This window comes from Zosterops lateralis (genome assembly GCF_965231275.1).
Source record: "Zosterops lateralis genome assembly, chromosome: 6".
In the NCBI taxonomy this organism is placed as follows: domain Eukaryota; kingdom Metazoa; phylum Chordata; class Aves; order Passeriformes; family Zosteropidae; genus Zosterops; species Zosterops lateralis.
This window is the reverse complement of record NC_139761.1, coordinates 59,433,343-59,446,659: the sequence shown is the minus strand read 5'-3', so window position 1 is coordinate 59,446,659 and position 13,317 is coordinate 59,433,343. Positions and strand designations below refer to the sequence as shown.

Here is a 13,317-nt window from a genome sequence, read left to right as displayed (position 1 = left end):
AAGAGCTGCTGTGCAGAATAAAGAGAAAGTTTCAGAGGTGAATAGATTTGTTCCTGCTTTTTACTGGAAAGCATAAAGAGTTTTGTGTCTGCATTTTGTCTCAAATAACTGAATAAACAGTGTCATGTAAGGTTACAGATATGAGAAATGCAGCAACAGAAGTGCCTTGAATTTAAAGAAAACAACTGTTGCAGTGAAGTCTTTCTATGCCAGACAAGAAATCATCTCGTTCTTCCATTTTGTGTTTAAGACAGTGAAATCTCCTAATTTCAAACTCTTTTTATGGTTCTATCCCTGGGATTTTTATGATCCAATCAATGGACATCATCACTGTAACTAAACAGCCCTGGGAATGGCAGACACAACAGCTTCACTCTGGGATTCTGGTAGGTGGGTTTAACTGGCCAAGTTCAAATTCTTTCAGCTTCCAAATATCCTAAATTTAGAGCATACATGAACAACATTTCAACATTTGGAGCTCCTCAGCAGATACCACAAATTCCAGCTATTAAGTCTGCTTTTAGTGCCAGCACTGCTGCTGAGCAGCCACTTGCTTTGCCTGCTACAGTGTATGAACTTCTACTGAATCTCAAATGAGAGTAATTAAAATGATTCAAATACCTCAATATATGGACATGGAAGATCTTTCAGCAGGTCACAGCCTGGCCTAACCAAGAGCAATGCTGACAGGACACATGGAAAAAAAAGCTCTTACCCTGACACCCTCAGGACACTGTGGTCAAATACCAGCACAAACAGGAGGCCAGAGGCATAATCAATACCCTCCTACAAAGCAAATTGTCAGATTACCAAGGTTTTGGATCTTTTTCTCATGGACTGTGAACTACAGAGTTGCAGATTTTATGCCCAGATGGCAAATGACTGAGTAGGACACCAGCAATCCTTGTTTACACCCCAACACCTGCAGTACAGGTAGATGAAAAAACCCAACTGTCACTCAAGTCTCAATATCGAATTATCTGCTGCCCCATCTCTCTCTGTCTCTAAAAAGCCACACTTAAATAGTCTCACAACAATAGATTAGATAAATATTCTATTAGGGGTAAGAGAATGAAATTTTCTTATGCTCAGATAAAAGCTCTTATTGCAATAGGCCCAATCTGGTTCATGCTGACCATGGCAGAGGGTGCAGCTCTCTGGTTCCTACAGGAACATAGAGGAATTTCAAGTTCCAGTTGTTGTCTCAGCTAATGACCAGCATGAAAAAACCAGTAATTTTTGTTTCTAACGCCAAATGGCAAAGATTTTTTAATTTATTTTCAGTCCCATTAAAATGCTGCTGCCAAAAAGCAAATCTCAGACCAAAGACACATTGATGATTGATGTGATAAAAATGACAAAGCTAAACATGAGCCTATTCTAAAACCACTGCATTCAATGTGCACATTATTCTTTCTCAGTTTGTTGAGGAAAATATCAGCATTCTAAAATTCAGCTCTAGGCTTAGAACCTGTTGCTTGAATAAACTGTTCCCTCAGCATCCAATGCTCTGCATTTCAAGCACAAAGAAAAAGTAACCAATAAAATGTTTACAAGATGGGGGACACACTTTTCTTCCCAGGGTTTCTACCTAAAAAAAAAAAAAAAAAAAAAAAAAAAAAAAAAAAAAAAAAGAAGAAGAACAAACAAAAATTATTTGAGAAATAAGCTGGTTTTCATTTTATTTTCTTTGCAGCAGGTACCTCTGAGCCCTGACTGTGAATGAAGCTGTACAGAGTCCAAACGTTGTCACTGTGCTGGGGCAAACTGTGATCTCAGATTAAGCCAGTTTGGCAACTTACCTTTAGGTATCTTCTTGAGTGTCTGAGCACAAGACAGTTTAGCTGACCAAAAGTGGCCCCAAAGTGTGTTAATTAAACTATTGTAACCTCTTGTACAAGGAAGAATGAGATGTCCAGATGGAATGTCACTTAAGGTACATATGTTTCTGTGATGTTCCACTTGACCAACTCTTCAGAGAGATCCTTCCTGAAGAACTTGGCAGCCCCAACAGGGAACTGAGCACTGGCTACCTGGCACAGTGCAGAGTTGACAGAGGGAACTCTTAATCACCCAGTCTGGCTGCTGGGAGTGGGATAATTACAAGGAGCCAAGCTCTGAGCAGGTTATGTTACCCCTGTTATAATTTCATGATAACATGCTCCTGGCTCCTCTCAGACCATCCTCTGGGACTGCATCACAGACAACTCAGACAACTGAAAATGTCCCCAGCTGTGCAGCACCTGTCCAATAAGAGCCCCCTGTTTCTCTAGAAGGATCTTTTCCATTTCTGAACAAAGCCAAAGGGTGAGGAATTGTTAACTGAATTCCTTCCAGCAGCAGAGCGTTTTCCAGCAAGCCCAGGAATAAAACCTTCCAGGTTCTGCCTGCCACTTCTATTCTCTAGACATTATGACAGACTTTCCAACCCCTGGAAGAGAGACCTGCAGGTACAAACTCTCCAGTGGAACTAGAGCTGCCAGTGGTTTGACTTCAGGCTGGAAATGCCCCTTCCAGCAGCATCACCAGCAAAGCACAGCCTGGTCCCTCCTCTCTCAGCAAACATGTTAGACCAGCACCCATGGGATCAACACCAAGTGCTCCAGCCCCAGAAGAATCTAAAACCAGGGCTGAAGCAGCTCAGACATGCAGCTCATTTGAATAGGGTTTGTCTTGCAGAGCAGAGGTGCTTTTTAAAACATTCAGTTCAGCAGCTGCTGTAAAACCATGTGTTTAAAATGGTGCAGTCTAGCTCTGGCAGTGACCACGGGGTCAGGGCAGCACAGGGATGGGATGGGGAAGTGCAAACTACCTTGGAAAAGGAAACCCAGCAGAGAAACATCAACCTAGGATTACTTCAGGGAAAGCTTAGGTCTAATCTCCACAAGGTCAGAGAGAGAGAAAGATTGTTGCTATTACCACAAATTGTACCCAGAAATATTTACTTTACAGTGGAGCTTTGCTCTCAGCAATGTGTTACAAAGATGTCAGGAACAATAAGAGCAAAACCCCAACAACCTGCCAGCCCTGGCTGCTGCACAGCAAAGGCTCAGGATTGTATTTATTTAGTGTGGCCTTTGTTAAAGCAGCAGATAACTCCTTCCTCAGGAAACAGCCAAGTTCTGCAGGGGAAGGGCTGCAATTTAGTCCAATAGGAAACAATATTAACTTCAATTGGCAACAGCAATTACTGAGAAAGGAGAAACTTGTTGGCCTGTTACCATCACTGTTCTTTGCAACATGCACAGGACTTTTCATCCTCAGAATTACTGATTCTTTGTTGCATTAGTTACAAGAGCACTATGCTGGTATGAGCAGGCTGTCCTTAAAGATCTGTGTCTAGGAAAGACAGCAAACCAGCAGGAGTTGAGCAGAGAGATGCAGACTCTCAATCAGCCCTCTAGTATTTCCACATGCACTGTCTAAAAGGTGGGAGAAGAAGCCAGAAGACCTTGCCTAACTCATTCCTGCATTTCTGTAACACTCTAACAGCTTTGTTTTAGGCCCCCCTGGATTATTCTCCTTTCAGTCTTAATGCTGGCCTGCTGCTGATCACCAAGAGCAAACCACAAACAAGGCACCGGAGACTCCTGGGTGCACCAGCCCCAAGATCCCAGGCTGCTGAGTTGCCAGGCTCCTCTCATCTCCTTGCACCTTCGTTTTTATCTGAGCAGATGGAAACTTGAGAGCAGAAGCCAAGGACTCAACATGGGCATCTCTGCCGTGGTTACAGTAATTACTGGAGCTCTAATTGCAGGGTGGGAACACACACAAACACACACACAGAGTGCCTGTTATCTCTTCACTGCTGAACAACACAGCCAGAGATCATCCCTCCATCTTTCAACGCTTCTATAAACACAGACTTTCACCAGAAGTGGCTTTGGTCAGTGATGGCCTTTCTGGGGATTTCCAACCAGCACTGGGGTAAAAACCACTGTAAGAGCAGAAAACTGTGCTTTTCAAACAAATGCTTTGTCAGTGACAGGACAAAGGCTGTCAGACACCTCACACTCCTCCAGGTAAGTGGTGAGGATCAACTGGATCAGCCTGCTGCAGAACCAGTTCCAGGGAACAAGGTATTGATTCCCACTGAGTGGGAAATCACCAAGTGGAGAGATGTTAACTCTGAGGGCAAATACTGAAATTAGAACCACAGAAGCACAGGACAGCTAGGGTGGGAAGGCACTTCTGGAGATCATTCAGTCCAAACCCCCTGCTCAAAGCAGGGTCAGCTGAGCACATTGCTCAGGACCACATGAAGCTGTCCTGTCCCACCTGTACCAGTGACATTTGAGACCCCTCAGAACACGAAAAACAGCAGCAAAGTCTCAAGACAGCCCAAAACCCTGACTTTTCCCCCCATGGCTTCATGCACAGCCTTTTTCATCCAGTTTTTGTTTCACTGTACTCTCTTTTGTACCTGTAACATTTCCCCTGTCTCTTTACTCTCCACACAGTCTGCGCCATTTCATACACAGGTAGAGTCTTCTCCTCCCAGAGAATTTAAATAATCTGTGTTTGTACCACACCCCTGCTCCGAAACCAGAAGATCAGAAAGTGCAGGGGGGGCTCCTTTGGAAACACTACAATAACACTACAAAATTGCTCACAGCCAGCAACGTGGAAGAAAAGCTGCTCTGTCCCAGGTGTGAGATATGTAGAGTTAGGAAAAAAAAATTGAGCAGTGCTTGTTTATACAAACAACATAAAAGAGAGGGGGGAAAGTATCTAATTGAGAGTGGAGTGCACTGCCAGCTCCAGCAGCTACACTTGGATGGATTCGATCCTCAGGGTTTGCGATTAATTCCTTTCACCACTGCCAAGGTCATCTCTCACATTCCAGTTCTGCAATCTTTGAACTCTAAAGAAATGAACAATTTAAAATAAAAAAAGACAAGATCAGAAAATATCTCAATAGGTGATGCCAGGCACAGGCAGGACTATTCCAGGAACGGAAGCATAACTGGTGTCTGTCCCCTACTGACTTTAGCCAGACTTAATTCCCTTCCATTGAATATTCCATAAACACTTCATCCTGGGTCCCTCTTCAGCCTTTCAGTTAAAATACCAGGAGCATATATGCAAGAGTCCCACTTCCATGGGCTCTGACTCTGTCAAAATGTCTTTTTTTTGGTCATTTTGATCTAGAAGTTACTGCTGAGTATGTGCTGAGATGTCCCACAAACAGCAGGAAGGTGAAAGCTGCTCATCACAAATGTGCTAAAGCTACTCACTTCTCTTTTTAAAATGATAGATGCTCTCAGATCTCAAAATTGTGGAATATATTCAATGTTTTGAACTATTAGTATGGGCCCAGCAAACAAATGATCCAGCCTAAGGTCAGGAACAACACTGCCACTGAACAGTTAATTTCAGTCAATAGATACATGTGGGTTGCAGCTTACTGGCCTCTGAAATAGGGTTATTCATGCCATCTCTTTGTGAATGAGCACCTCAAAAATCAAAATTAAGGCTGACATTAATAAAGTGGTCAAAGTCTGAAAAATGTATGGCAGCAGCCTCTCTCCCTGTGATGGTGAGGGAAGTTGATCTTTATCTGTTTATAAACTTTTTATTCTTCCAATAAATCTACCAGACTAAGCTTTCATGGACAGCAAATAGCTTTTTTTTTTTCCTTTTAAAAGGTGGGCACACTTATTTGTGCCCTTTGCACAAGCAATGCCCTAATGGCACAGTTCACTGCAAAGCTTCCTTCTCTTTTCCTATATCTAATCACTATATTTCTATCAAAACAGCTGCGGGGGAAAGAATAAAATCAATGGAGTGTGGCATGGGGATGGGGCTGGAATTGTGGACACATCTTTCTGTTGACTTCAGGGCTACTCTGAGTGGATTTAAGTACTATTAAATTCTGCATGATCACAGCACTTTGCTCTCTCAAGGCAAATGATCAGATCAGGGTCTGCTTTTATTATTCCTGTCCACCTCTTTTTGAGCCATGAGGCAGCTGCAGACAGAATGGAAAGATACTCAGACCTCTCAGACAAGAGACCCCAGAACTTGTTTTATTGCAGACCTTTTCAAAGGAACTAAGTGTATCAAGTTCTTCTCCTGATACTGCATGGAAACAATAGGGTATGGCTGTAAAATAAAAGAATTCAGACATAAATGCATTAAATTGGAATTAGGAAAGACTAGGCCACAGATAAATCTAAAAGACAGGCAATGATGTAGCTGCGGCACTTAATAAAATTCCATAAACCTGCAGTTAAAAGGAGCTGAGGGGGAACAAAGCCTCATGACAGATCAATGAGAGTCTGGAAAGATCCATCTGGAGAAAAGATTTGTCCTGAAAAACCTCAACCAGCTCTGAGAGCAGGGATTCCTCTCAGTGATGTTGAGGATGCAGCTCAAGCAAACACAGGTCTCAGCAGCAGGCTCTGCAGGTTATTCCTGATTTTCCTTCCTTCCCTGGCAGTTGGATGCCCATGCTATGCCAAGCAAGACTTCTTGGAGACAATTCCCATTAATTACTGGGCTATAAATATTCCTTTTAATCTGAATTAGTATCTTTGCATAAATGTGATCCATGTGACCAAATCATTCCTGTCTCAAGCAATTCCAGAAGAAACATTTAGTCATGGCAGGAATTTTTTGAGCACAGGGAAAGAACCCAGCAGACCATAAGGGAAGGAGCTGCAGGCTCTAATTATTTCTAATGATGCACCTAGAAATCATTGAGTAAAAAGCAGCTAAGTAAGATCAAACTCATGCTTTTGTAAAACATGAAATTTAGGGAATATGATGAGGAGACTTGGGGTCACTAGGGATTAAAAACCAGCCATGGCACAGGGGCTCTTCATTTGCATTGACCACTGCAAATCAATCAATCAACCAATCAATCAATCAATCCATCCATCCTGCTTGGACAGGATTTGACACTCTACAAGCAAGAATTAATTCAGACCCAACTCTGGTTTCTCTTCCAGCCAAAGTCAGTTTAGATTACACACAAGATAAACTATCAAGTGCTCCAGCCAATGGTGATTTAAATCAATAGCTGAGATACTGGAAGAATAGAGTATTTGAACAAACAGCACCAAAGAACAGCAGGAAAGGGCTACAATTTTTCCTTCTGTAGCATTGATACATCTTCCTTCAGAATCAGGTGTGTCTTCCACCCTTTCCCAATAAATAACATCTCAGAGCAGGCATTGCTGGGAATACTCCACAGAGAACACCCAAGGAAGCAGCTCAGCTCCTTCCTCTCTTGCCCAGCTAATGTGGCACAGAGGAGTCCTTTTTTTCTGCCTCACCCTCCTGACAAAATATGGTTTGCAATTTTATCCTTTGGCTTTGGATCACGGGAGGTAACAGATGTAATGGGAAGACTCCTGTTGGATACAGAAAAGCAATTCAGGTCACTTTTGAGCCTGGTAAGTAAGAGCAGCCACTAAGCTGAAAGCAGGATGAACAGCAGAAATTAAACAATTGAACAAATGAACAATTTTCTGTGACGAGGGAGAAACTGAGTGAGCAAATGGCAAACCAAATGAAACTTTCTCTTTTCTTACAAGGTGGCCCCTGCAGTCAGCTTCTTGCAGTTTTCCAGCTGAAGAGCTGTGAATCTTCTTTAAACAAGACAAGCCCCAAAATTTCACCACTGGCAGCTGACAAATCCTCCATCAGCTCTGGAATTTTGCTGGCGTTTTGCTGGATTTCCACTGACAGGCTCAAGATGGGGACTGTCTGTGGGCTTTCTGCAGATGTAAATTGTTTTATACTCCCCGATGTTTGGGATAAAATAATGCACTAGCAAACTCAGACAACATGTAAAACTTGGCACTGCTGCAGCATGGACAGCCTGGAAAGGCCTGACAGGGCTGGATCCACAGGCACTGATGGACAAGCCTGGAATGAGCTGCACAATGTTCTACAGACCAACAGACAGAAATTTAGAGGTTTTTTAGTGGGGCAGCTGGAAGGGGAGGAAGCCCAGCCTACCCAAACCCATAATCAGCTGCACAAGGAAACAGGATCCAACCTTTTTTGACTGTTCTTAGGCATTAGATCATGCTGGTTTTCCAACAATAAATGCTGCAGGCAGATGATAACCAAAAAGAGACAGGATTAGGGCAGTCAGCGGTGTCTATTCCCAACTTTAAGGTTGGACCACTATGCTGGCCAAGTAATTTACCCAGGGCAGAGCACTCCATTCAGCAGTAAAATGAGCCTAAATATTGACCTTGATCTGCGCTCCGTGGGAGCTGACAAATACTCCCGAAGACAAGCATCACTCCGAGAGCATTACTGCCTTGACACACCATTAAAAATAAAACAAAAGCTTTTATATCCCACTTGGGGAAAAGCGAAAAAGGAGGAAGGAACTTCGTTTACCTTTGAATGGCTCTTCTCAAGTCACGGTATCCCAAACAATCCCAGCCAACATGCTCTGGGACATGAGCTCATGTTGCAGGAGTGCACCCAGGCTCAGCAATGGGAGAAACCCCAGAGCAGGAACAGAGTGAAGAAAGCAGGAATGCCATGTGCCTGGTCCAAAACCACATCATCTGACCCCTGATACAACACAGACCAGGATCTCAGAGAAAACAGAAGCATCTTATTGCCCAGCAGAGCCCTTTTTTGCAGCAGCAGCAGCAAAAACAGACAGAACTCTGCTGACAAGGAAAAGCTCCAAGCCTCCAGGCACTCAGGTGTATCCTCACTGAGCTCATGCTCACCTCAGGGTCTAATTCCTTTGCCAGAATATTGCACAAGTGGCATTCTGTGTTTGCAAAACGCTTCCTCAGGTGTCCTGTTTGACCCCAAACAGCAGATGGTTTACTGTCTGTGCAGCAGACAAGGTCATTCTGGGGTTCTAAGTGGGCCACGGCTTGGCTGCACAGTGAGCAGCTGCATTCACTTTGGAAATGTTTCATGGTTTGCCTAAGATCCCCAAGTGCTTTCTAATTCTGCCTTCTCTCCTCCTCCTCCTGCTTCAACACCTTCACCTGAAGGTGCCAGAAGCAAACATCACCAACCCACAAACTGTGCAGAGTTTCAGCCTATTGGGTATTCCAAACCATCCACACACTCCAGAGAGCTCTAGAGATGACTCCATCCACCCCACTGCTGCAGCCCTCTCCAGCTTCCTCACCTTAGGTCTTCTGCCAAGGTTTTTAGCATGGATAAAACTCCACTTGTGTGGGTTGAAACTGGCTCTGTTCACCGAGGTGCCTCAAATCTGCAAGTGTGTGTGTTTTCATCCCTTCTGCAGTTTGCTGCAGGGTAAGTGCAGAAGCTCAGCCAGGCTTTTAAAAGCCCTTCACTGCACCTGGCAGCTTCCACTAGGCATGGTTTCAGAACTGAATCCTAGGCTTGCCTTCATGCTGAAGTGGAAGAACTTGCAGACCCTACAGGGTTATGATTTTCACAGCATTCTGCATGGCAGTGTGACACACGGAAAGTCAAAATGAACAGTGGATCATCGGGCCTGTGGATGAACAACCACATCTCCAGTGTGTCCCACAGATCTTCCCCAAAATGAGGTCTTATCAAGTCTGCAGCTCTAACAGCCATTCCTCTCTTCGCTAAATTGCAGATCAATAGATTTACAGATCCAGGCAGGAGCGTGGGGACTGGAGCACAAGCCAAGGCAGAACAGGTCAGCGTTACTGTCCTCACTTGCGACCGTGATTTTTCCAGCAGAAACCAAGCTGGGACTGCAGAGCATGGAACACGTGTATTCCAGAAAGTGAGCAGAGACACACAAAAGAGCAGTGCCCAGTTTGCAGCTGATTTAGCACAGCTCAGGGAAGAATAAATAGACTGGTCTGCACAACCCTGCCAAGTCACATTAGGTGAATTGGTGTCCTCGTCTCTCATGCCACGAGTCCGGCATCTCACACGCAGCCCTGGCTGCCCCTCCTCTGCAGCCAGGAGAGAGAGAGCAAAGCACCTTCTCTGCAAAGTGCTGCCAGCAGGATTCATCCCCCTGCCTGTGCTAGTTATGTGCCCAGAGCTCAGCACAGCAAGGCTCAAACACATCCTGCAGCAAATAAAACGTAGGGTTGGATGGGCAGTATTTCATTTCCAACTTCCATAAATTTTTCAAAGCTAGTTCTTTAAGTGCTCAGATTGTATTTTTTTTTTTCCCCTTAATGTCAGTTTTTGCTCCATTTTAGTATATCCTCTTTAATTTCCTTTACAGCTAAGTACTGGTCAGGAAAAAAAATGGCAGAAATTTGCCTTACCCTAGCTGTTGCAGGATCTAGTGCGGATTTCAAAACAGAATAGAGCTGCAGAATGCATTCCAAAAAAACTCCAGTGAACCATGTGAAGAGCATTGTTTGGGAGCAATTGGAGAGATAACTGCTCTCCTGATTTAAGTCATTTATTATCTCCAGTGTATAAAACAAGTAGCTGAGAGCACTGAAAAGAACACAAAGTAGAAAGCCTAATCTACATTTCTGATACGAGTTGTTCAGCCGCCTCAGCTGTACCACTGTGGGAACCAGTGGCACAACTTTACGAAGTCTGGCCTCATGAAAACTTTTTTTTTGCACAGTGTGCAAAATAAACAGCCTTGCACTAGGTAGGGGTAACTTTGATTAAAGTTAGTGAGCCCAAAAAACTGAGCCACCAGCAAGCTGAGGTGTGCAGCCATGCTGCTTTCTACTCCTATTTTATCCAACTTAATTCCTCCTGGTTCTTCATATCTGTATGTCACTTCCCTCTCTCAGTAGAGTTCTGCTCTTTTTGAAAAGATTTCAGGGGAGGACCAAATAGAAAGGCAACCTGGTTTTACTTTTGTAATTAATTGTTGTAATATTGTTGTAAATAATTGTTACTATGATTTCATACAGATTTCAAAAGCTGGAGATGAGTACAGTAAAACCCAAGGTGGGAAGAAGAAACTATGTTATTTACAAAACTGCAGAGATGTTCTCCTTTTCCTGCTCACCTGTCCAACAAGCATTTTGCTGGTTTGTTTTATGAGTATGGCCTCAACGCATCATCAATACACTGGGAAACTTCCCAACCACAGGCTGCTTTTGGGAAGGGTCAGGATAGAGCCCTCCCTCAGCCTGATGTCCAGCAGGCTAAAAAGGCATCCAAAAAGCAGGCTAAAATAAATAATGGATAACCAGAAAGCAGAACTTCCCATGTAAGATTTCTTAAATGAACAGAAACTTGAACACGCACTTGGAAGTGGGGAAACAAGTCTGGAGTGGCCTGGGTCTCCCTACAGAATGCAACTGGGGGGTTGGAGCTGCCTGACCTGTCCAGGAACTCAGCTCTGAGGGCTCCTCAGCTCTCCTGTGCCACCAGCCTGTCAGGCAGCCTGCCAAGGAGCTGGTCAGGAAGGAAACCAGGGAGGCTTCCAAGAGAAAAAACATCCCACTGGAAAATTTCTGACTGCTCTAATAATGGCCCTACTTTGAGAGTCGTTTATGGAGCTGGCAGAAGGCAGGGAGACCCACTGCCTTCCCTGGTCAGCTCCTGGGTTCCTGTAGAAGTTTCTTTCTCCTCCAGACACACAGCACCAACTGAAGTAACCCTGAAGTAGGATGTTCACAAATCCCCTGAACCCTCCCTGCAGCAAAACGGCGTTGCTTTTTCCCAGAATGATGACAATTGTTAATTGGCACCATTCAGGAGGTAACAATTTCTTTGGGAAGGCCTTTCCTGCTTTAGGCAACCACACATACTTTTGGCAAGGTCTCCAGACAAGCCCCGCTGGCAGCACACAGCCCTTGTGCCTCGCTCGGAAAGACTGCGTGAAAAAAACAGCTCTGGCTTTCCAGCTCCAATTCCAAACTTGGCAGGGCTGACAACCTCATCTGGCCTGTCTGTAGGAATAACTGATGCCTCATAGGTAGCATCCCACAAAGCTGCCCTGGAAATCCAACAGAAGGAGCCCTGTCAGGCTGCTCTGGCCCCGCTCCCGGCTCACCGACCTACCGCTCATTGCTCAGCGTCATCCTTGGGGGGTCCAGGTTGGGATTCTCCATGGACTCCATCTGGGGACAGCGTAGGAAGTAGTAGAGGGTGTGGAGGGCATCGGGGGACCAGGAGATGGGCTGCTGCTGCCGGGTTTGCCGGACAGGGCTCATGCCGGGCCGGATGGTGTTCAGGCACTGCATGTGGTGCATGGCTCGCGAGACCAAATCACCTGTACACAAACACACAGAGAAAACACAAAATCATCTCCTTATCAGTCACCCACAGTGCTTTTAATCATGCTTTTGGAACAAATCAAAGCTCTCACAGCTCAGGGGAATGTTTGCTGTGTGCACAGAACCTCCTCCACAAAGGCAGAGGGTGTCCTGTCTCTCAGGCTGCCACTTGGCAGCACTTTCGTTCAAATACCAAGTTATCAGTCAGAAAACATAAAGTGAAACGCCTCTCAGTTATCACACATTCTTTACAATGAGTTTGCTGGTTTGCTGCTGGTTTTCTCCTCTTTACACCCACAAGTACCAGACTTTTTTTGCCAGCCTACAAAAACTACTGATGTCTTTGTAAAATGTCCTCTGGCCAAGCTGGGAGCGACAGTTTCACAAGGCAAAGTCAGTAGCACCAATACTTCACTCTTATTCTCGTTAGGAGGTTGCTCCCATTTCTTCCAACTGGGTCATGCTGTTCTAGCCTCCTGCCCAGGTACTTGAGACAAATTAGTGACATTATGTTCAAGACAGAAACCCCTACTTTGACGGGTCTGCTGCTCCCATTCTCACTCTAGCTGCGGGTTTCTCCAGAACAGCCAGATCTGACTCTCTTATTAAAAAGCCAATCTTTATCATGGTGGCTTGTCTCAAGCTGTGCCACAAATTTGTCCCTCAGCATTATAAGAAGCTCAGTCCAGGATGTCTCTGGGCTTCTCATTCCTCTTGGTTTTTGAACTCAAGCCAAGCTGCCTCTGTGTTGGATGGTGGACCTGAGGAGGGCTGGATGAAGGTGACCTGGATCACACAGTTATACTCAGAATTTTAGGACTGCAGATTTTAAAAAAGTTCCCAGAGCAATGACACCAAAGCTGGTCTTTTTGCAGAAAGCTTGCTTTAGGCACAACCCTGCTTAATCTCCTTGTGTTGTGGTGCATTATAAACTCCAAAGTTTTAAAAGCTTCACCTTTGAGTAGTGTGACTACCAACCAGTGAGCCCAATTATTACTATACTTAGCTGGGATCTGTTTTTTCTTGGGAGAATCTCTGCTGCTTTATGCTTTACAGTCCCCTCAAACTCTCACAGGAAACATTGCTCTATTGTGTCCAAAAGTTACAATACTGGGAAAGGATGGAACCAAAATAGTCACCCCATCACAAAAGCTGGCTCCTGGGAAAGCATCCT

The 13,317-nt window shown here is 44.6% G+C and overlaps 1 protein-coding gene across 2 annotated transcripts in view; it reads right to left on the bottom strand.

Annotated features, from left to right (window-relative positions):
• The window catches only part of ABTB2 (ankyrin repeat and BTB domain containing 2), a 112,727-nt gene that overhangs the window by 25,482 nt on the left and 73,928 nt on the right, over positions 1–13,317 (bottom strand). For both annotated transcript variants that reach the window (XM_083862952.1, XM_083862951.1), the window contains one exon: positions 11,929–12,139. In XM_083862952.1, coding sequence (XP_083719078.1) covers positions 11,929–12,139 — 211 coding nt within the window. The remainder of the gene's footprint in view (positions 1–11,928; positions 12,140–13,317) is intronic.